Consider the following 24,714-nt stretch of genomic DNA (forward strand, 5'->3'; position numbering starts at 1 on the left):
TTACTGCCTACATGGACAACATATCCATAACCAATAATAAAAACAGAGTAATGAGGTAGAGGTCACACATTGCTAGTGCTTTATTGGGCAGTCACACACGTGCAAAGAGTCAAATACAAATCAGATTGTAAGTAATGGCAGCAGACAGTAAGGTACAGCCAAACAGACGTCGAACACCTGAGATGTCCAAACCTTGAGTACACACATTGTGCATTAATCCAGTTAATGACATACTGTATCCAAATATAGACAGCTAAGACATTTGTGAAAAACGTTTTTGCAATCTTCGAAGAAAGTAACGAAAACACTGTTACTGATCCAAAGACTTGTAAAACACAAATACTGAAAATAGCAGAAGTTTCATTTGAAATCACCTCCGACGACTTTCTTGGTATCTGCCATTGAACAACCTGCACTGTAACAGTTTTAAAAAAAACAAACAAAAAAACATATAAGGACTACAATTAATATCTCAGTTACCTGGCAACCATATTAAAACAGTTGTAACGATACAGCATTAATACCAAGTAAAGATCAATACTACATTTGAACCAAGTTACATTTGAATATTACGACTATGGAGAAAATAAAATATTGAGACTTGAGTAACTTTGTGAAAATAAATCATAGTTGTTTAACCATAATCAGAGGTTCCGAATGAAAACTATTGATTCTAGTCATTTATTAGGCGTTTATATCAGTTTATATTAGGGAAAACAGGTACTGTTATAATAATTAAAGAAAATTAAAATAGGGGGGGATTTTTTTATATTTTTGTTGGCTTGATATTTTCCATCTAAACCAAAGCTAAACTGTGGTTGGAAACATCTGTAACATAGGCAGAAATGTCATGCTAGAATAGACATCTGCCTCTCACCGCACCTAACAATGTTGTGAACGATACATGAACTATAATGAAATATAAAATAAACGTTAAATATTAAATCAGGAGCGTATTTTGACGTTTATAGATTTTATAGCATTAAATGTACGGGGACCTATCGGTGAAAATGCACATTTTTTTAAAGCTTGCATCATTCTAGTTTCAATACGCTGTCATGTAGGCAATTTTAAAGCCAGCACTATTCATACTAATCATAAAAATAATGGAGGTTTTCCTATGCGAATGCCTAATATTGCTGCTTTATCAAAACTTAAACTTGATATCCTGGTAGGAACCCAAACAAAAACTGGAGAGACGAAGAAACAAAAGCAGTGTGCAAAGTGAAGATATTTTTAAGATTCTTTCCCATCCCTAAAAAAATATTAACTTTACAAACACAAAAGACAAAAAAAAAACATTTGTTTTTGCATCAAAGTGCAGATATCATAATTCGTGTAAAAAAAAAAAAAGTATATTCTCTTTACTGTCCATGCATGTTTTGGTAATTAGATCTTATTAGAAATATTAGGGGGGGAAAAATGGTTATTTTGTTTGCTTTTAAAATCAAAATGTCCAATTAAAACACAAACTATTTTTATGGGTTTGTAGCCAATATATGTGGAAAAAATTACATTTATATTGATTTATTTTAGTATAAAATGACATTAATCCCTAGCAAAAGCAAATAGAAAACTGTCACTTTCTCCATGTCTTGATACAGGCAACTAAACTTACATAAATTGACGAAGAGGGATGTTTTGCTTGAACACCTAAAAAGGTACAGTCCCACCTTTTCCCTCCTCCCCATCAGAAAACAATCATGTGAGCCCATTATTTAAAAACCTTACCCCAACGGCATATATTTGCAGTGATGTTACGATTTAAAGCATATATTTTGCTTGTGCAAGTTGAAGCTTGGACGGTGTTGTAATATGAGAAAACGAGACAACATATATGGTTCATGTTATATATGAAAAGAAATCTGCTCAGTTCTTATAGACTAAAAATGCTTATACTTGAATTTAATATTTCATACTGGATTTTAATTCCGTTTGTCAAAAAAAGGAAAGAAAATTTGACTTTGTGTACATGCATAGAGAGGCATGTAATTCTTCAATCATCACATTCGCACATTCGGAGGAGCGTTTTTCTTATGTAAAAGTTTGTTTTTCCTAAAATTTTGAAGAGTTAATAGTAAGATACATATTTACCCAATATTCAGATTGTGAGAAAGATGTCAAAAAAATTCACCCTTCCCATTTATGAGCTTTTGTAGAACAGAGACGCTGAGCTGTACAGAGTATAAAAAAATCTGACCTATTTTAATATCACTTTGCTTGTGATTTTATGGTTTCATCACTTGAAGTATAAAAAACAACATGTTTTTCAATCAATCACCAAAACATGCACTGACCTCCACAGTTTATCCCCAACGTTTTATACATTCTCTGTGTATAAATTAAAATCTTAGTTGGTCATTAAAGCCTCAACATTCTTTGGAATGGCTAAAAGGTGCTTGTAGCTGGTTGCTGTTCCCACTTCATGTTTGTATATATTTTTCTGAATCTACAAAATATAAAATGGGCAACTCTCTTCCCTTCAGTGCTTTGAAATGCGTTAATGAGTTTCCTTTTGATGCTGTTACCATTACATTTCCCTTTTAGTTAGAGGAATGCCATGAAATGCTTGGTTTATTGTGTATAATATTCCTTTTTAATAATAAATCTTGTTTTGCAGTGTTACTGGCAAGCAGGATTAAGGATCCTTAAATGTAATATTTGCTGATTTAAAGACATAATCGATGAACCACAACCACCACTGTAGTACATTGTATAGCTTAACCCATTAGAAAAACAAATGCAATTAGCAATTAGCTGAATGTAGTAAAATAACAATATTCTAACTGTATGCCTGCAGTTTTATATTCGTCTTAGCAGTAATATACCACATTGTTACGCCACGTGAGGCGAGTTAGTTTGTCTTCATTTGGTGGGACTGCTGCAAATGAGCCGCAGGCCTGCGAGTTTTACATCCCACGATAACAGACCTGTACATCCATTCATAGTAAAACTCAAGATGGCAGAGTGTGCAGTAAACGCCATTGACCTCAACGGGTTTAAGCGTAGGAGGAGCAAGAAGGTGGAGCTCACTCGCCACACCATTTCCATCCAGTCGGCAATAAAACGGAACTAGAAGAGCTGCTTTTGGAAGGGAATTGTTTGCGATGACCTTCCGATTCCTCCGCTGGAGAAGCTAATGTTCGCTGCAAACAGTCTACAAGGCAAAGAGGGCATCCTCCGTCCGCTCAGTCTTCTTGTGGGAGCCGGTGGGGGGACGAGCGGTGTGAGGAGGGTTAGCGCCGGGGGGAGACGGCAGAGTGTCCACTGCCTTAGCTCGCTCCTCCAGGAACTTATCAAACTCTGTAACGGAAGAAAAAAATAAAACAATTCATCTTTGACGCAGATATCAGTGGAAGAACAGTTCCTACTGAGCGATTGGGAAATACAAAGTTTTGCTTTAACCTTCTTGATCTTTTCCACATTCTGTCACAACACAACCATAAACATATGGTGTTTTACTGGGATGTTATGTTGATATGTGGTTTTCTGAAAATCTGAAAAGTGTGGCATGCTTCTGTATTCATTCAAGTACCTTCACTGGTCACTCCCTCCTCAGCAGCATCTCCTTTCTATTCAAAAGAAGAAAAAAAATGCAGTTATAGAGACACAAACCTTTGTGAGACACCAAGAGGTCACACAAGTCAAGATGTAAAGTTCACACCAAGTGGCTCATATTCATGCAAACTCGTCACACCAAGAAACCTCCCTGAGCCCCTCTATGTTGTCAACAGCATTCAACCAGTTAAAACTTTAGTAGGACAGACCCAAACGCAGTGCTAGGTCCAACATTTGTGGAACAAACAAGCTCAAAATGAAAACAAAAAACAAAAAACAAAATAAATAACATGAAGTTAAAGGAAAATATGATTAGTAACATAAAATGGATGGCTAAAATATGCTACTAAGGAAAAAGAGAGATGAGGAAAAGAAAAGAGGAGGGGTGGAACAAAAAAGAAAATCAATGTATAAAAAAAAGTCTCACCACGTCAGCACAGAGCCACTCCTCTATATCATCCATGACAGAGGACTGCGATACGGGGATCTAAAGAGCAAAGCCATGGACAAACCACAGGGTCGCACCAAAGCCACAAAAATAAGAGACAAGCAAACCCCCAAAAAACATAAAACAGAGATACAACACACACAAACAAGAAGAATCACCAAAACCTCACAGGATAAAAAAAATTTAACAAAAATAAAAAAGTGAAGAAAAAAAAAGGGTGGGGTGGGGGACAAAAAAAGCTTCTCTGAATATAATGAGCAGCTAATTAGCCAGCCTACATGTGAGAACGGGATCTCCCAGTTTGCATACGGCTCTCATTGATTTGACCGATCTTGCATAGCTGAACAGCCCATGACTGATGTCGCACAGCCGCAGTCCTTATTCCACATCATTAGCTAATCAGCAAATCGCTTGAGCGGGGGATTCAGAGATTGATTGGATGCGGAAAGCTGGGAGCAGGGGGACAGCGGGGAGACGGGCCGGTCGTACGGAGCATGCACGCTCACGGCACGGAGCGCAGGGAGCGCGAGCGGTGCCGCACGGCGTGCAGCGGCGGTGACGATGGAAGCCATGTCAGAGGGGATGGCATTTTGGCTCATTTGTGTCTGAATGAGGAGCTTGTAGTTGTGCTGCAAAAGTTGGAAAACCTTTCACCAAAAGCAAAACATTTAAAACTACTTTGTATTTATTAGAGCAAAATTAGCCTCATAAAGCCCTTTAAAATTATCCCGATCTTATGAAATATTATTAAAATCTAAGTTTTTCATTTTTAGCTCAATCCCATTCAATCATCACAGGTAACAAAAGCCTTATTCCGAGGCCCTGTTTTACAGTATAAAATGCTGGGGGAGCTCTTTCTTTTTGTGAGAGCATAGCTTATGCAAAGGAGGAGCATATTAAAATACAGCTTGAGGCTAAAAAAAAAGCCCTTCAAAAGACAAAAAAAGTCATGCATCTATGAGAAGAGAGGAGGAAAAATTGCAGAGAAGTGAAAAATAACATCTGTGCCTAACACAAGCCAGTAAATGCAACATTTTGTATATAAAGTGAGATTAAACTAAAAGAATTAAACTCATAAGGCTATAAGTATCTATGTTAGTTGTTTTATTGAGATTATTTACAAGCGAAATGTGCAAGATCTTATAAAACTCCCCACAACACAGCAATCAGCGCCGTAGCATTAACTTTCTTTTCAATTATTGTCCAAAATATCGTTGATTTTGGACTCCGTTGATTTTACGCACGAGCTTGAGGCAGGTCGGTGTAGCCTCACATAGACCATTCAACAGAACTCCGTCTAATTTGTCCTTGCATTTTTAGAACAGATACACCCCAATGTCAGGGCCGGCCCAAGGTTAAATGGGGACCAAAGCTAGATTTCATTTAGGAGCGCGCCTGTAGAGACCGCTGCCTCCCAGCAACCACTGTCTGTTTATTTGTTTGCATATTACATATTAAAATACTTTTTTTTTTTTTAAGTTGAATACTGAGACAAAGATGAATTTCCTAAACGTAAAGCGTCCTGGAGTCCAACGGACTAGATAAAGCGCTATACAAGTGCATCACGCTCAAACTAACAACCCAAAATTATTCATACAAAACATATGTCTTATATATGTGTGTACATCTTTCTCAATAGTCAGTGGAATTACAGGAATCAAAACCATTCTTGGAAACAAGTTTCCACAAGTATTTTGATGATTTATCTTTGGTGATGAGCACAAACTGCTCGAGGTTGCCATCTTCCTCATCCTTCTCTGCCTCATTATCCAATCACATGTTCCTGGGCTACTGCAAAGTGACTAAATACAGAAAACTAATTTACGGTATATGTATGTTTTGTATATAAACATACATATAGGAGTGTCAGTTCTTTAAAATCATATTTTCAAGAATTAGAATAACAAATCGTTTCAATTAATTAAGAAGTTTTTGTTCTTTATATAAAAATCTGTATTCTACTCAACTGCAAAAATAAGCTGGCTAATTTACTTTTGATACTGATTGAGAACTCAATGGCTCTTCACAGCCCCCTGTTGGCCTGGGGTCCTGTATCTTATGTTTCGGGTCGGCTCTGTACAAGATTGTTCTTGGATTTTTTTCTAATTCTGCTTTTTAGCTGATAAAATCCTCAAATTGTTCTGTTTTGCAGCAGAAAACCTTTACCATTTGAAAAAACAAATTGAATCGGTGTGATTTTGCTGCATTGGGGTTATCGTGCAAGGTAAAATGAGTGTATGTCCACTCATTTTGTTTTAGTTCATGACTGCCAAGTGATGATGGAGCATATAAAAGCTTGATAAGAACCATTGGGTGCATTGTTAGAATTTAACACCGACAACAATGAACACAATGTTTAGTGCTCTGTCAAAAACAAAAACAGACAGTATAATAGAGGTGGGCAAAATTAGTTGCATCTTGAATAATGTTTCCATATTTTAAAAAGAGAAACACCATATGAAAACTTTACATGCATAAAAATTTTATATTTTCTCCCAACTAATCCACTTAAAATGCATTTTATAAAGTTTGACATTGTTTTCATTTCATCATAATTTTCCCCCACCACTAGAACACATCTGCATTTAAGATGAAAGTGAACGCTCAAGGAGATTAAACGCTGTTACTAGGATTGGTTAAGAATTTCAAACCACAGTGGTGAAGGCGAGGCAAAACAGCAGCTGATGAAGATGATGGGTGAGGCTAGCGTAGATGCTAGTAAACAGGACGGGAGGGCTAGGAGGACACACTGTGGATAAGAGTCCTCACCATTCCTTGGGTAATAAGCCAGCTGTCTATGGGCAGCTCCTGATCTGCTGGGTTATCATCCCCTTTTACCCTCAGCTGAATCAACAACAGAATAAGACCTTACACAAGAGAAGAAAGGCCCCGCCACAGCAAAGCACACAGTCCAGAGGAAGAAGACAGAGGAGAAGTCAAAAGTGCAAGAGACGACTTTCATTCACAGAGAATAACGAAAAGAGGAGAACAAAAAGAGAAATGTATCATTCCGTAAAGATGGAAATGAGAAAAACAAAGTGGGGGGGGAAAAGAATTTGAATTCTATAAAAAAGTGAAATATCTTAAAAGGAAAAACTACTTGAGGAAAATTGCTCGGAGTTTGGGAAGACACGACGACATAACTTCCACGTAAACTCCAACGTTTGCTGAGAAAAAAAGGACAGAGAATCTTGGAACTAGTTTCGCACTCCTGAGTTGAAGTGTCTGGGAGAGCCAGCTGCTATCATCCATTTTTAATCCATCCTTTAAAATGACAAAAAGATCCAGAGCGAACATGACTGTAACTTAAAACATGTCACTGGTTTAACCCAAACTTGTTCACTTGCTTTCATCTGGAATTAAGGTTGTAAATATAACCAACAGCTTCAGTTAAATAATTATACACAAAAATACACACTGTAAAAAATACAGTATGACCTACTATAAACTGTAGGGACACAAAAATCTGACAGATTTGTTAAAACGTCTTGACTTCTAATATAAACACCCCTCTTCCCCCTCTCCACGCCCCAAACATGGTAAATCTGACACAAAGTGGACGCTTTGATGTACTCACCCCACTTGTGTTTTGTTGCCTCACGTCCAAAGCAGAGGCCAGGCCTCCCAGAGCATGGGGGTCTTCATATTTTACACTGTGCACCAAACCAATGAAAACTAAAGTTAACACTGGCAACTCAGAAGCAGAAAAATAAACAAAAATTAATTCTGATGCAGGGAATCGGACCTCTAACCTCTGTGGAAGTGGTGTTAGTGCTGTTATTGTGTAAGGTAAACATCAGAAAGAAAAGAAATCCCAAAATACAGTGGGAGGGAAAGTAAGGCAAAGAAACATAGAAGCTTGAGGCAGAATGAAAAGATCCCGCTTCATGGTTTGAGGATGATGATAATTAGAACAGTGAGGGATCAACCCGCAACTGCATAACTGGCACTTGGTATCGACCCAACGTCTATGGAAATGTCCACAAGAAAATATACAGAAGGAGGAATTTGCTAATTTAACACAAAACAAAGACTTCACTGATATTAAGACTTACTTCTTGCGTTGCTCCGCCAGTGAGCTGCTCCTGGTTTGGGCAAACATGTCAAAGTCGTCCTTGTTGTGGCCCGACAGAGACGTGAGGGTACCGCTAACACTGTCAGAACCCACATCTGGAACAAGAGACGAGGAGGGGGAGATTGAATGATTTTGACAAAAATAATTAGGTCCCGAATAAAAATGCACTTAAAAAAAACCTAAATCAGGAACTAAACATGGAAAGGAGAAGATTCTAGGTATACTGACTATTTTATATGAACTGATGCTCATTCTAAGTCCTCCCAACAGGAGAACTTTTTCCTGTTCTTTGGATCTTTTAGAAAACTAATCCTAACTTTGCGCCTACCAAGACTAGCGAGTGCAGTAGATATGGAGGCTGTGGAAGGGTTGTGGGCAGGGGAGGCCGTGGCTCTGTGGGCGAAGCTGGACGAAGGGCTGGACATAACTCTGGGTGTAACCACGGCAGGGGAGCCCGGGCCCAGGTCTATGAGGTTGTCTTCTGTCGGCTCCGCTAACATCTGAGAGGACAGACAGGAAAACAGAAACTTTAAACACAAATAAGCGTGAATACGCAATGTTTTAGATAACGGAATAGCCGCTAACGGTTTTGCAGATTAACTAAAATTGTGGTTTACTGAAGTTTTCTTTCACAGATTGATTTAAAGTGACTCCTATCAGACTAACACTCGGGTTTGACCATTCCAGGTAATATTTTTGAATCGGCTTTGCAAAAGAACAGAGGTACAGCGCCTCCCAAAAGTACGCTTTCAACTTGAATGTTTCTCATTCAGCAGGATTTAGTGAGATGGACAAACACAAGTGTGACGTTACTGTAAATCAAAGTGACCCTGGTTTATGAAATTATTCACAATTATCTCAATTTGTTTTAGCCACGTCTCCTAAAACTAAACTTTTGAGGTACAATCACTGACTAATTGCTTCTGATTACACAAACAAATTAAGCTTGAAAAAAAGTCTCAGTTAAATGTCAAAAATGTGCTGTTTTTTAATGTAAAGTCTGTCTCGACGACACTTACCCCGTTGTTTTGTGCAGCCCTGCCAGATCTGTATCTCTCATACCTGTGAGCGACGGAAAATCACTTTCATATTCAAACGCCATATGACAGAGGCGTTTATCACAAACAAATGCTTCAGAAGAACAAGTTCAATAATCAGAGCATGTTCTGTGACATTTATGCATTAGGGGCACCTCTCATATCGGAGGAATATATTGTTGAGGTCGTCGTTGACGTGCAGCAGCTCCTCGGTCACTTCCTCGTTGGACACGCGACTTATCAGCTCGACCACTCTCTGCTGCATGGCGCGGCACGTTCTGTTCAGCTCCTGGGCGGGAGGGACACGCCGACAGATTGACACGCGCAGGGAAGGGACACAGAAAACAAAAGAGCTGTGGACACCCCACAGCGCGGTGTGAAAAAAAACAAAACAAAAAAAACAACAAAGAAAAACCCCGCCAACACAGAAACAGAAAACATGTTTTGATGAAAACAAAACTGCGCTGAGGTTTTACAAACAAACATTTATCCAAAACTTTATCCAACGTGATTCCATAGCACAAAAGATATTAACATGATGATCATAACTGGCAGCAGCTTGTGAGCAGCAAGCCAGATCTGTGGGGCTGACACGAATACCTGAGTGGATTTGGCCAGAGGAGATTAAACTCTGCACGGGTCCCTGTAACGCTGGCCGACTGCCAGTTTAGAGAATTTCACCTCTATTCCCGAGTCTCACACCTCTTTAAACCGCTAACAGTGTGAAAACTTGACACACTGCACCCCCTCGTGGACGCTTAGTGCTATAACAACTCATTTTGGATGCGACAACAGGAAAACGTTTGTTCATTTTGAAATACAATTCCCCAATTCCAACTAAGTTAAAGTAACTGCTAACACTTAGCAGCTGCTCAAGCCATCAGATTCTGTCTCAGAACCCCAAACTTGCTGACATTTAATGACCTGTTAACTTGTTGCCATAGTTACACAAAGGACAGTTCCTGACTGGCTAATCAAGTCTATTTCCATGTGGACTGGGAGAAAAATCTTGGCCTCAAAGGATGAGAGTGTTTTTTCTTGAAAGCAGCCTGACCCAATCTGGTGAAAAGCCCTGATTGATCTGAGGGGCCTAAACTGACCTAAATGCATCGCATGCTACGCTAACATGTATCTTGTTTTAGCGAAGATCGCAAACCAGTGAAGCTTACCAACTGGTAACTCAATGGCAAGGGTAAAGAATTCATTCTTCATGTGTTTTTGAGATTATAAGACTGTTCACATATGAACATTAGTAGAGTTTGAAGCATCACAGTTCAAATGTTACCTGGAGCAGCTCTAGGTCAGAAGCGTCTTCCTGGCCGGGGACCAGCTCCGTAAGCATCTCTGACATGACTTTGATGTTTCCTCTCACGATGTCCAGCTCGCTCCGCAGCCGGGCGATCTGAAAGCACAGCAACTCCATGAAGGGCTTCCAGTCCGTTCCTGCTGGCGACGTCTTCAAATCGCATTTTGTTCATTGCAAGATTACAAAAACCCGTGGCTGAAAACGCAGCTGTGGAGCTGCGGGTCATCACCTGTTCAGGGCTGGCAGTGACGGGGCTGGGGATGTTGGAGGCCTGCGTGGCTGTGGGAGTGGGCTGAATGGGTTTAGGGCTAACAGCAGCCGAGGCGTTAGGAGCGAGGTACTTCATCATCGCTGGGTCCACTTCAGGCGTGCCCTGCGATTCGAGAGGGAAAAACTGAGCAAATGCACCTCTGCTGACGAACATGCAGAAAGAGTTTTTATTCCTGCCCTCTGCGGCGTGTGGATGGGAGACAAAGCATCCAGGTCGGCCATTGGAAACTCAACGCCTTTCCTCTTCAGCTCCTCATAAATGTGGACCACCCCAGTCAGATCAGGACTGCTCCTGAAGGCATCGGCCCAGGACTGTTAGGAAAAATAAATAAACGAATGAGGCAAAGGTTTAGCTTTTTTTTTCCCACTGAAAATGAAGGTGAGTGAATAAAGCATCTTCCTCGATAAATATTTAACTGTGTAAACATTCCTTCTGCAAACACTGATAAATAAGTAAACGGTCGCCATCTGTTGGCTGAAGTGACCTCATGTAGTAAAAAAGCAACACTGGAAACAGCTTACAAGTGGAGCATCAGGGACTCACCTGACCTGCGGTAGTTTGCGAAACTACCTTTGAACTTTTCAACACTTTGTTGTGGTGCAACCACGCATTTCAATGAGCTTTGAATTTTAAGCGACAGATCAACACAAAGGAGCACATAATTGAAAAGTGAAAGAGAAAGATGCAGAGTTTTCTTCTTTTTTTTTTTTTTTTACAAAAAATAAAATATACCCATTTTTTAAAAATTTGCCAATTTTCTTCAAAAGACGGAACAAAAATACGGAGTAGATCTGGAAAAACACCTTGTTAGAGGATGCACAAGATGTGACACTGAAGCTGCAGGTTCGCCTTTCAGCAGGACGACAACCCTAAACACATATCCAGAGATACACTGGCCCAGTTAAAAGTCCAAACCTAAATCAAATTAACAATCAGGCAAGGCTGGAAAACCAATGTTCATAGACCCTTTTCTTAAAATCCGAGTGAGCTTGAGCTATCTTGCAAAGGTTGGGCAAGACAAAATGTGAAAAAGTTCTATGAAACTTTTAGCAAAGCAATGATTGTTATGTACCACAGCACCACTGATTAGGGCAGCTGTAAGCAGGAACAAATAACAATGCACTTATAACATTATATAAACAGTTACAACACACAGGAAAAAAAAATGAGAGAAAGCTCCATTACTTGTATGAGGGACAGAACTTTGTCTTGAACTATTGTGGGAGGATTGGCTTTGGGGGAGATGATTTTGACCAGGACGCCGTCAATGAAATCTCTGTGGGCCACGTGGATGTGAAACCTGTGACCGCAGTTCTTTACACACGTCTCCAACACCTGCAGAAAGAAAATCGGTCAAGCAGAGAGACGTTACAAGCAAAGCAGCGGAGGAGGAAGTTGAGGAATTTCCACAAGCAACAAGTTTGGCAGAAGCTCGGTGTTCTGCCGTTTGGCATAAATGGTAACGGTCTGTGTCTGTGTATAGACATCCAAAGTATTCTAGAGGCACAGAAGGGAAAAAAGGACATAGTGGAGAAAAAAAGAGAAGGATCAACATAAGGAAGGATACAAAGAAGAAAGGAACACAAAAAAGAAAAAAGCGAAATGGAACGGATAAGACGATGGAGGTTGTATGACACAGCAGAAATGTCAATACATTATCAAATAAAAGTCACTGGAGCCAAAAAAATCCTTTAAGAATGGAAGTGAAAGCACAGGAAAAAAATAATGAAAAGACATAAGGAAGGACAACATTTGAGATTGTGAATGCAATCTTTTTTCATACGTTTTTTCATACATAGATGATGAAAATACTAAATTGAAAACTTTTCTAGGCAAAAAGTTTGGAAAGTTCACTTATTGCTGAACTTCCTGCATACCACAGGAAGTGAAGGAAGACTCATTTCTACAGTCCATTAACTGAACAGGAAAACTAACTGACCAACTCATTTTCTCATGTTTTTTTCATTCAAATGTGTTTTGTGTACATTCAGGTGTTTCTGCAACACATTTAAGTGCGTCCGAGCTTCCTTTGCGCAAAGCTCAATGCGGAATCGCCACGTCCAGCTGAACGTACGAACAACCTACCGTTAGCGCCAGCATCACCTCTCTGTAGTTCTTGTTGCCGCTCAGTCTCTTCTTCAGGGCCCGCATGGCGTCTTTCGGCCTGGAAGGAAGAACAGCGTTGAGTCGTTGCGTGCCCCCGCTGCGAGCGAGCAGAACACCTCGGACTTCGCTGGAATGGAGGATTTTCGGGGTCGCGATAACAGATGCCGGTCTCTCTGCGAGTGAAACTATTTGAGTGAGCCTGAGAAGAACTGTCACACCATCTGCCTCTCTTTTTTTTTTTCCCCTTTTTGAATGACGACAGAAAGCCTCTCCCAAAAGGCAAGATCAAAGCTACCCATGCATAAAGAGCTCAGGCTGGCTTCCTGCCTAATACTACCCATCCCTTCAATGAAGATGGGGCATAATAAGCTCTTATGAGCTCATTCATGAGCGCATAACAGGTACTTAAGCAAGGCTGCTGAAACTGATAGAGATGGATGTAGACAAAAAAAAATACAGTCAGAATTTTCTTCTTTTTTTTGTGCATGAAGCACACGAGCGCAATCGGAGGACATATTTCAGATTCTTTTGTTATTGGGCGTTGCATCTGTTTTGTTTTATCTTGTTCAAGTGCACACCATCTGCTGTCACACTTTTTAAAAAAAAGCTTTGTGTGCAAAAGGCCCACACAGCATGTGTTAGGATGACAGCTAACAAAGGTTACTCAAAACATATTCAGAATCTCCCGAACTTGAGTTTTGTTGGTTTTTTTGGAGTTCAACAGTTTCGCCGAACATCTTGAAGACAAAATGTTCTTTTTTTTTTCTTTTTTTCTCCAGATCTGCTTTTGTTGAAAGCTGGCAGTGAGAGTGGCAAAACGAGAAGGAGAGAGAGAGAGAGAGAGAGAGAGAGCCTGCACTGGAACCGATCTGCTAAATCTGCCAGCCTCATGCTTCACTGCAAACCGGGCCCAGCTGAGGATCTGAAATCTTTCATTCATTCAGTCAGTGACACAGGAAAAACAACAAACAAAAGGGGTTTTTGTCTGGTGTGCCGACTTCTGGCAAAACAACAGTAGGCAGTGCATTATTCGCTTCAGTCACTCGCTCCGCCCGTCCGTCCGTCCGTCCGTCAGTACTGCGATAAGACGGTGAAAGCTCTGTCGCAAGCTGCCATGGGAGTCTAAGTGTTTTTGGTCCACAGAGCGATAAGAATCCCGAGACCAATAACCAAGCCGTTAATGAACAAAAGTCGCTCACCCCTCGTCTGTCTCGTTTATGATGTCACAGATCTCCATGTTCAGAGTCCAGTCCTCACTCTGTAGGCCTCCGTCTGTGGCTCTCTCTGGAGGAAGAACACAAGAGACGTCATCCAGACTTCTAGTGACTTTTTGCATAGATGAAAGATGAAACCATATTAAAAAAAAATTATTTTATATTATAATATAGTATTATATTAACCAATATAATAAGTGCTATGGTTCCCCTAAGTTTACAACCTAAAGATCAGCGACACCAGTCAACCAATTAGCCAAATGTGCTCTGACCACCAATCAGCAGGTCAAATAAATAAGAAACTATAGATTGTCTATTTATTAAATGCATTAAAGCACTTTCTGTTAACACAACACAGCATGAAGTACTTGGGAGGTGGGGAAACAGGGGTGCTTGGGAGCGAACTTGTTGACAGTCAGGAGGATCTTTTGCTTCCCTGTTCAACTCAAAGCCACTACAAGTGAATCAGCAGAACATGTTTCCTTTCAAAGTCTCTTTGATTGAATTTTTTTTGAATGAATCCATAATTTCAGCAGAAACATGATGCCTTAAAAGCAAATATGAATTCTAAAAATGTACGGATTAGACTTTTCTTGTCCGACATTGATTTCCAGCATCTCTGAGGTCGTGCCTATCGATTCAGTAACGTTTTTCTCTTGAGGACTCGTGTATTTCAGGGGGGGGGGGGGATCTGCTCCAACGTTCTGCGGTAGATGTTGCACTGTTAAATCCAACACCTTATTAAGGAATTACAAAAAATATGTTCATTTATGCAGCATTTCTGCTTGTGTCCCTAAATTTGATCAGGTGCTTACCAAAATCATGGATCAATGCATTCTTAACTGAAACAGTGATGGTTTAAATCCACTGACTGGAAGTAATTACCATCTACAAATACACTAATCCCTCAAAGCGCTTTTCACCTAGCTAAACCCACAAACACACACATTAATACACAGATATAGAGATAAGTAGGCAACATGGGGTTAAGTGCCTTTCTCAGGGACACATCCATAACATCTCTTCCTACTGAATCATACATAATCATAAGAATTTGGGTTTTTTCAGCATTTGGCCTGGTGGTTACACATGGCCTCTTTTAGAAGCCATGTGTAAACATCATCTGTTATCCGTCCTTACTGTAAATGACCTCCTTTTGTCCCGTTTAACTTTCACACACTGCACACCGGCTTTAAATACTTTAAAGCGGTTGCCTTTGAAGTGAGAACACACACACACGCGCACACACACACACACATTCACTCTTCTCTTTCAAAAGTCTTTTGGATAGAGGTAGGGGATGATGAGGAGAACAATGCGATGAGCTGAAACTCAGGGTGTTGTTCACCCGCCTCATTTTTTTTTCTGTTCAGACTCTCAGCAAGCTGCCTGACATATTACTAGTTACTATTTATTGCAATTAGTTAGGCTATGATTTATTCCAATTAGAAATTAGCTTTGTCTTTGTTTCGCTTTTTTAAAGTTGGCTTGCATTCGATGTCGTCTCCCAGCCTCTCTCATTTTTATTTTTTTTTTATTGGCCGACAGCAACACGCATGTGAAGTTGAGTCAGCGATCGCATCTGCAAAAAAGATGGAGTCATGAAGAAAAATTTAACCAAAGCTCTTAAAATGCTGCGTCCAACTTCTGCGTCATAAGACCGTCTAGAAGTTGAGTTTGGAGGAATTAACCACAACACTCTTCCTTTAAGCTCCTCAAACGGATTGAGGAGTCAGGGCGGGACAGAGCACGAGTGGCCGAGAAGGAACGAAGAGGAAGAACAAACGAGAGAGAAGAGTCCCAATGGTGTTAAACAAGGGCAGCTTTGGTAATGAAATAAAGCGCATTGGTTTAGTGTCAAAACCCTCCCAGCCCCCACAGGTCTTAGTAACTGATAGCAAAACTGAAGCCAGCTGATCACGTGTCTCTTGACGGTGACGAGCTGTACCACGTACTCGCCAACAAAGCTGCAAAGTTCCTCTCCAGCCCATCTCTCCTTACAACTGCTTGCCTTGTCCACATTTTGTTCAAACGTTTCATCTTTGCTGTCCCAGCCAGCAATATTAAATCTCTGATACCAGTTGTTCAGCAAATCCCACAAAACATTAAAAAACAAGAATAATAAAAAAATTAATTAAAAAAAGGACCCAACATGCATCTGTCCTCTAGTACCATTTTTGGGCCAAGTAAAATGATCGGTTGTCCGTCCCCTGCAGGGTACGGATCACAATTACTTGGTCAGAGCCCCATAGGGTGCAGCAACCCATCTGCTGTCTGCCTGGGGATGCAGACAAGCTCTGTGAAATGGTGAAACTCAAGATGTGCAACACAATGGGAACTACTGCACAAAGCAGAGGGACGACTCCACTGTAAAACACAAAATAATGATTGTTCTTTTTTTTCTTTACATTCATTAAATTACCAAACAATGAGTAAAAAAAAGTTATTATAAAACTTTTTAAGATGTTTTCTATGCTTAATTTTATTTGCTGATAAGAGTACCGCAAATAACCAATAACCCAAAACTAGTTGGAAAAAAAAAAAAACGTTCTCTAATTTCTCAGTTCTATAAATCTCCAGATTTGTCTGACTGTTTTAGAAATTTCAATGTTGGGACATGTAACATCCACAGCACATTTATTAATGTTTGATTGTGCTTGTAAAAAACAAAAAATACATAGGAGTGGCAATTCTTTGTCCTTCTTCTGGCAGCTATAGTGATTTTGACAAAAACTTAATATGGCAAACTGAAATTAAAGTACACAATCGAAATAGAAATAAAACAGACGATATTCTGAACTGCAACTTTTAAACAATGGAATAAGGAATATTCTTTTTTTCCACGTTTGTCAAGACTTGGAAAACGATAATATCAAATTCCATATTTTTTTTAAACATTGTCACGAAGTTAGGCAATGCAAAGTTGGCACTACTAATAAAAATATAACTGTAAAACAGCTCACATACAGATACGCATTTCAATAAATTATTAAGTCATTAAAAGGTTAAGAAATATAATTCAAAAAGAGGAAACGATGGGAGTGACTGACAACTTCCCATCTATCCAGAAGACTATCATCAACATCCTCTACAAGTATTGAAGAACAGCAACGAGAAGCTTCGTGGAAGGAAAAAGTGTGTTAGAAAAAAGTTGCACAAGTGACACGGATAATCAGTCTTGAAAAGAAAGTGAAGCAGAGACAAGAAAAAGAACTGGACTGCAAGTCAGTTGATTGAGGTCGAGTGTGAATTTTCGATAATTTAGCAAGACGGTGTCATCTGTTGGTGTTGGTCTAATGTGTTTTATGATGTACAAAGTTGGCAAAATTGTAGTCATTTATGTTTCCCTCTGCCAACAAGCACTAATGTGATGCTGACTTCATTTTCCATCAGCACTTGCTCCCTGTTTACACTTCCAAAAATGTAGCAGATTTGATTAAATTAAAAAAATGCCTGTTTTAATGACTGTTGTTATGCTGGAATGGCCATAAATCTGGCCTAACCTAAACACAATAGAGAATATATGGAGTGTTGCCAACAGGAGGTTGCAAAACATACAATCCAACAATGCAGACCAGCTGAAGCTTAAACAACCTGAGCTTGCTTGACACTACTGTGGAAATATTTCAGATCTAATGATCATGGATCCTCGTCATGAAATCCGAGTTTGAACTTTCTAGCAAAAATATTTTGTGATGCAGCAAAGTATTGACGAAAAGCGCTAAATATGGCATACGTCTCAAAATTTTATGTATAAAAAGATTTTATGTTTTTTTTTTTTTGTGTGCAAGTCGATGACAAAATCCAAATGCGGTGTATTATATTTATGGTAAAATCAATGCAATATAAGCGCTGACCAAGTGCTGTGTGCATGTGCAACGGAGTACATGTGATTAGATTAAAAAATTCTAATTGAAGAGCACATTATTGATACAAAAGGAAAATTAAACGTTGTCATAACTTATACTAGCACAGGCTCTTTAAAGTTATTGTAGATACTGATGGCTGTGGGCAGGAAGGATCTCCTGTAGCAGACTGTATTACAGCAGTTGTGACGAAGCCTCCGACTGAAGACACTCTGTGAAGAGGATGCTCAGGGTTGTTGTCTGTATTTTTCTTAATTTTAGGAAGAATCTTTCTAATCTCCAGTGGTTCTTCATCAGGTTGCTCAGACCTGCAAGTCCTTGGCTCTGATGCTGATGGCAGAAGAGATTACACTCTCCACAAACAAACCGATAGAAGATATGCAGCATCTCAATGCAAACACTGACGGACCTAAGCTTCCTCAAGATTACAGTCGGCTCTGTCCCTTTTTATAGATGGCTTTACTGTTGCGCATTTATATTCCTCAACCACTTCCATTTCTTCTCCCTTGCATAAGACAAACAGCATTTGTCTTATGCAAGTTTCTTTTGAAATCTACAATTATCTCCTTTGTTTTGTTTACTCGGCTTCTCGCCCATCTATTGCACACCTGACGTTTCCAGGTCATCTGAGTATTTCTGCAGATGACAGGAGTCTGATTTGTGCTTAAAGAACTGGACAAATCATTTAATATTTGTTTGGTGTACTATTGTTATTTTTAAAGAAACTTCATGTAGGGTTTTGATTTGTTATAAACCATATTCATCACTCTTACCAGAAATAAATACTTAAAATATAATCTGAGTATAGAAAAAAAAAAAAATCACGTTAGTTCCATCATTGTAATCACATTACTGAAATAAATAAGCGAATATATTGATTTGCACCCGCTTCATCTTCCTACATGTTTTCTTTTATGATCAATCAAAACAATTAACTGGCCTAGATCGTGTGTAATTTTAAACTGCACAAACATGGGGTGTGGTTCACCAAACTGCGTCCTTCTCTGCTTCAGCTCTGCAATAAGTAACACATTATTAGACGGTCTGGATGTTTTACATTAAAAGCGACAGTGACCAAACACTGTGGTCAATCTCCGCAAGCCATCTAAATAGTCAAAATATCATCACTTGTCACGAAATCTCAGTGATTTATCTTCCTTAAAACCTGCAGGTCTCTGCTCTCATAGATAAAGGGGGATTTACCAGAACGAGAAAAGAGAGTAAAGAGAAGTTACTCAGATGTTCTGGCTAACGTTAGCTGAGAGCTCATTCCGAGGGGATGACGTTGGCTAGGAAGATGCCAGCAAAGCTCTATTCTCCCAACGTAAGAGTGAATTATAAATATCTCGATGTATCAACAAGACAACACATCTCTAATAAACACCTTCGCAGCTTCACCTACCTATACACTGGCCCACAGGCGTGCTGTAAGGATTTCCAAGTAGAAACTCCATTTTGACAACAAACGATCCGCTTTGGAAATGACGGAGGCTGAGGCCCAGAGGTGGCTGCACGGGTAAGCCCCGCCCACTTCTGAATCCTATTGGATGAACTGACATAAGCCCTGAATTTGATTGGCTGAAATGGTGTCACTTGTGAATATATGGAGGAAAAAAATCTACGTAGTCCTGAATTTCTTAAAAGTATCTAATGAATTAAACAATACGCAAGATTAGCTTCGGCATAAGAGATATTTAAGAGTTTTCCTTATATTTTAATAAATTAAAATAAAATACATTTGCATTTTAACGGCTCCTGAATGCATTTGAACGCATCTGAAAATCAACCTGTTGATTGAGGAAAGACCGTTAGACGCCAACCATTTTTTAGAGTCTTAACGTAAGGGTCACGTTTTACAGTCAACTTTACTGTTGAGTTTTATTTTGCTTTTGCTTTTCTTTTTATTTCATCACATTAAAATAATTATTTGTTTGATGAGTTTACTTTTGGCGTTAAACTGTTGCTAAGTAACAGGGTATAAACAAACGAAACAACGGGACACAAATGTTTTGGCTGTTTTTGTAGACTGTACATTGATACGAAGAGTTCGTTCATTTTTCGTTTTCATTTGGTAAGTAGAAACGTTACACATTTGGGTTGTTAAAATGAGGGTTATAGTAAACTTAAGATTTTTCAACTGGTCCAAAGTTTTAGTTTAGAATAACCTCTGACTTACCTTGTTGCCTTCAACAGAGTGAAAACTGCTAAAACATGGATTCTGAAGCTAGCTGGACGGACGATGAGTATACCTTGCAGGAGATGTTACTCGGGCAACACACTTCAAAAGAAAAATACGCTCTGCACAATTACAATCTTGGCTGTCTCGATCACAGAGAAAACATCCGTTTACACCTGGAATTCAAAAGTATAAAGGATAAAACAACAACAAAAAACTATCTTTTCAAACGTTTTCGGTCTAATTTGTTGTTTTTTTTTGTGAACTGATTCAGATTGTTGTTGTTTCCAGACATGGCTAAGATGGATTTCATACACGATTTTACATCTCTGACAAGGTTGGATCTTAATAACAACGTCATACAGAAGATCTGGGGCCTGAATCGTCTGACTAATCTGACCTGGCTTAGTAAGAGACAATTTCATTTATGTTTAGTCTGTTATAATAGTGTGTTGGATAAACAGCAACAACAAAACAAAAAATTTAAACCTTTTAAAAGTATTCATATATGTTCAAGTTTTGTTTTACATTTGGTACAGCCATATACATAATTGTATTTTATGGGGGTTTTATATATCAACACAAAGTGGTGCATAATTATGAAACATGATAAAAATGTGAAGGATACAAAGTTACAAATGTTTTTCCCCAAATAAAAATCCAAATTTATTTCATGTCCTTTAAGCCAGTACTTTACAGTACATTATTTTTGCTCAGTTCAGCTGCTAGTGTTTTGGGCACTTCTCTAACAGTTTCACATAACTAGAAACTGAATTTATATTTTAACTATGGGCCTTTCTAACCATTCCTTTTTTACTTTGACTGTATGTTTAGGGATGCTGTTCTGCTGCTGGATAGCTTTATAGTTCATTACCAAGTCTTTTATATATTATCTATATTTTTTTCTCCAGGATTTTGCAGTTACCTGACCTCTCTTGTGTGTTTCTTGGTCTCCATGTTGCTGTTTATCCGTTAATCTTCATAAACAAACATCTGAGAACTTCACCGATCGGGTCCTCAGCTACTGAAATTGATTTACACATTGGTTGACTGACTATTGTGTTTACTCATATATTCTTTTTCCTTTCATTTCACAACCATGCACTTCTTTGTGTTAGTCTATGATAAGCGGTAAAAAAGAAAAACACAAATAAATTCTATTCAAAGTTGCGAGTTTAACTTGTGGAGGGATATGATGGCTTTCACAAGGCTCTGCGCGCTCACACGTTGTTGATGTTTCTCCCAAATGTGCTTGCAGATCTGTCATTTAACAAGATCGAGAACATTGGGGGCTTGGACTCCCTGCGGAAGCTCGAGTTGCTGAATTTGGCCTTCAACAACATCTCTGTCGTCAAGAACATGGATACACTTGAGAACCTCACTCACTTCTTCATTTCAAAAAACCAAATCAGAGGCAAGGAATGTGTAAGATTATTTTCTTTATCCAAACGAATACTGTGTCAGATTGCGGAATGTTTGCACTGCACGACTTTGTGTACACCTTGTTTATTCATCTTCATCTTATTTAATTAAAGGTGCACTACCTCATGAGATTTAAAAAGCTGTTCAAACTCTCCATCGGTGGAAATCCCTTCACTGAAAAGGATGATCAGTCGCTTTATGTTGCTGCCTTTATTCCAAATGTGATCCTCTTAGACAACATTTTAATTACCCCACAGATGGTAAGTCTATATTCATGCGCATCTTTTTGGATTTGTCTATTTTCTACATCAGTTTTGCATAACGTTTCTGTTTAAAGCATCAGTTTATCCAGGTGCGTGGTCCCATATTGATGCTTCCCACTGTAAGTGAGACATTTCTATCTTGTGCAATTACAGCGAGAGGAGGCTGCCATCAAGTACAAATTTGAGCTTAAGAAGTTGCTTGAGTTACAGCAAGCTCAGGAAAAAATAGACAAAGTATGATAATGATCATATTTTCAAAGGCAGCTTTTGCAAACGTGCACATTTTATTTCTTGTATTACGTTGTCTGATTTAGGCTCTTTCCTATAACAGGTTGCGGTTGTGGAGAGTGCTGGGCCAGTTACGTCAGCAGACAAAGTAGAGGCAGCGAGCCCAGACATCCTCCCAGGAGCTCCTCCCGCACAGATATATCCTCTGTTTTCTTTGCTGATGTGTTGTTTCATCGAGTCGCGCAAACTGACAAAACGCCTCAGATTCCTTAACCTTGCATTTACGTCTCAGAGCAAAATTGTGGAGCTGTGCTCACAAATATTTCCTACAGACTCAGACGAGTACAAACAACTGGAGACAGAGCTGGACTCTTTCTTCGCTGGCCAGATTGAGACTGACGCTTACTACCAGCAGAGGGCGATAGAGACTCTTGCAGACTTCGATGAGCAATACTCAACGGCAAGTAGAGCAGGAAAATATATCTCTAGCTTAATAAAGTTGAACAAATTTACAGCAAATATTTGTATATATTCACTGCTGTCTTGTTCTTTTTTTTTATTGTCGGCTAACAAGTTTCAAATGTTCTAGAGGTTAAAAGATGTAAAGGCAATACAAGACCCCGATCTGTACCGTCTCAAACTCCTGGACTTAAAAAATGTATCTGCCAAGCTGTTTAAAAATCTCTTGGCTCTGGAGTTTGAGTTTGTCAAAAATCTGGATGTAAGTGTTCATGGGATTGTTTTTGAATTTTTTTCTGTCAACTGGTGATCTAATACATGTTTTTTTTTTTTTATGAAATCCTTCACTTGCATCTGTGCTGTTGTTTTTCTTTATTTTAGGACAACATCATGCTGCTAGACAGCTTCATCTCAGAAATGGTGGGTAACTTTTTGTGATAATCTGCAGTGAATACACACTTTTCTTCTTTGTTACTCAAGAGGTGAATTATGCTACGTCTAGAAAATGTAGATTTTTAACCAAATCCAAACCAAACCCTTTCAAACCTCTTCTTTAATTTTATTTAGGTATTTCAAGAGTTCATGATGCTCTGCATTCTAACTAGGTTGACCTTTGGAAGAGAAACAGACCCACAGCATGATAGATCTTTCACCTTACTTAACAGTGGGATTCTTATTGTAAATATTTATTCCTTGATTCACATTCAGCCCATCCTAAAATTGCATTTTGCAGAAAATATTGATCCTCCTTTCATCTGATTAAAGCACACAAAGTGTACTGCCCACTTTCCCGCAGCTAAGAAAATGGAGCTGCGTCCTGTGTGTATATAGAGATAGTCACAGTTTGTTAAACCTCATATCAACCTGAAAAGTAAAGTATAATTAGAAACATATGCCTCGGTTAGATTTATTTTAAAGGGACCAATTGTACCTCCAGAGACTTTGTTTTTGTACAACTGTACAAATTCATTTGAAGGTTTTTTCACGTTTATGTCCATGATTGAGGTCCAAAACGTGCTTAATATTGAAATGTAAAAAGAAATTGCTGCTAAGACTGAAAATGTCGTTACATGTAGTTGTCTACAGGCAATGATTCACCCAGTCAAGATGAGGCCTCAGAGACCGTCACTGACCCAGAAAATCAAATGGATACACAAGTTAATGACTCGAAAAAAGCTCTCATCAAAGAAGTAAATAACTTTGTAGTAAACACACAAGTGTATGTTAAACTGAAATGACAACTCATCCGCAATCACCATCTTTATGCACTATTGCAGATTCAGGAAGAAGAGGAAAGGAGGAACCGTGTGCGCATCTCCGACATCTACCGATATTATGACTTTTTGATGAAACCCGTGGAGGAGATGGAATGAAAGTTTTTGCTATATTTCACTGACAGCGTCTACACTATTACGATATTTAGCAAATAATATATACTGCTCAAAAAAATAAAGGGAACACTTAAACAACACAATATAACTCCAAGTAAATCAAACTTCTGTGAAATCAAACTGTCCTCTTAGGAAGCAACACTGATTGACAACGGGGACCCTCGTCGGGTCAATCAGTGTTGCTTCCTAAGTGGACAGTTTGATTTCACAGAAGTTTGATTTACTTGGAGTTATATTGTGTTGTTTAAGTGTTCCCTTTATTTTTTTGAGCAGTATACATCTATTTACTTTTCCATGTTTTACGTGTAGGCACAGAGTTCCCCCTGTTCCTACTCTGATCCAACTAAATAAAATTCCACCTTTCCCCCTGAGTGTAATTTAATTGTAGTAGCAGTCCAATTCTGTGAAGGTTATGCAGAGAACATTAGGAAATAAATCACATCATGATTTTGAATTGTTCGTATCAATGCATATTTATGTGTTAGGAGGGCTCAGTCAAAGCCCAGAGCTAAATTCAACTGAGAACCTGCTGCTAGACTTTAAAATTGTATCTGATCAAATCTGACCAAACTTTTTCTATTTTGAAAAGCTGTTGGTGTGTCACAGAAAATTTTTGAACATTTCACTTGAGCTACATTGAAATGTGCAGTTGTTCCATAAAAAGAAAAAGTTCAAGAGATGAGGGACTGTAGATAAATTATTGCTCTTCAAAACAACAACCTAAATCTACTAATCTCAAATTTTCAATAAAACCTATTTTAGTCCTTAAAAAAAAATCGACATTTTTTTTATATTTAGCAAAAAATATTTAAAAGAGAAAACTCACAACACAACCAAATAGTTCAAAGCGATTTTCATCCATGTATTAATTTATATCCTCTTTATTCTGACACG

At 38.8% G+C, this 24,714-nt stretch overlaps 2 protein-coding genes across 8 annotated transcripts; one reads left to right on the plus strand and one right to left on the minus strand.

Annotated features, from left to right (window-relative positions):
* Positions 1-56: 56 nt before the first annotated feature.
* Positions 57-20,149, minus strand: tom1l2a (target of myb1 like 2 membrane trafficking protein a). Of its 6 annotated transcripts, none has more exons than XM_017306191.2 (16): positions 20,058-20,149; positions 14,001-14,085; positions 12,781-12,859; positions 11,881-12,030; positions 10,872-11,006; positions 10,654-10,797; positions 10,404-10,520; positions 9,274-9,407; positions 9,101-9,143; positions 8,410-8,581; positions 8,062-8,176; positions 7,584-7,659; positions 6,776-6,850; positions 3,986-4,045; positions 3,536-3,572; positions 57-3,303 (listed from the first exon to the last, which is right to left on the minus strand). In XM_017306191.2, exons 2-16 carry the CDS (start codon positions 14,036-14,038, stop codon positions 3,158-3,160), a joined length of 1,521 nt encoding a protein of 506 aa, XP_017161680.2. In that variant the 5' UTR covers positions 14,039-14,085; positions 20,058-20,149; the 3' UTR covers positions 57-3,157. The 6 variants fall into 6 exon arrangements, with proteins under 6 accessions (XP_017161680.2, XP_008415035.2, XP_008415037.2 ...); XM_008416813.3 differs by lacking the exon at positions 20,058-20,149 and adding an exon at positions 19,284-19,409; XM_008416815.3 differs by lacking the exons at positions 6,776-6,850; positions 20,058-20,149 and adding an exon at positions 19,284-19,409.
* On the plus strand, positions 19,576-24,185 carry drc3 (dynein regulatory complex subunit 3). Of its 2 annotated transcripts, XM_081609955.1 has the most exons (11): positions 19,583-19,952; positions 20,075-20,246; positions 20,349-20,465; positions 21,316-21,482; positions 21,593-21,739; positions 21,896-21,976; positions 22,074-22,430; positions 22,560-22,691; positions 22,811-22,849; positions 23,506-23,619; positions 23,707-24,185. In XM_081609955.1, the coding sequence occupies exons 2-11, from the start codon at positions 20,093-20,095 to the stop codon at positions 23,800-23,802; spliced, it is 1,404 nt and encodes a 467-aa protein (XP_081466081.1). In that variant the 5' UTR covers positions 19,583-19,952; positions 20,075-20,092; the 3' UTR covers positions 23,803-24,185. The 2 variants fall into 2 exon arrangements, with proteins under 2 accessions (XP_081466082.1, XP_081466081.1); XM_081609956.1 differs by lacking the exon at positions 21,896-21,976 and having other exon boundaries at positions 19,576-19,952.
* The last annotated feature ends 529 nt before the right edge of the window (positions 24,186-24,714 follow it).

Source organism: Poecilia reticulata, chromosome 8, assembly GCF_904066995.2.
Source record: "Poecilia reticulata chromosome 8, P_reticulata-male-v2, whole genome shotgun sequence".
In the NCBI taxonomy this organism is placed as follows: domain Eukaryota; kingdom Metazoa; phylum Chordata; class Actinopteri; order Cyprinodontiformes; family Poeciliidae; genus Poecilia; species Poecilia reticulata.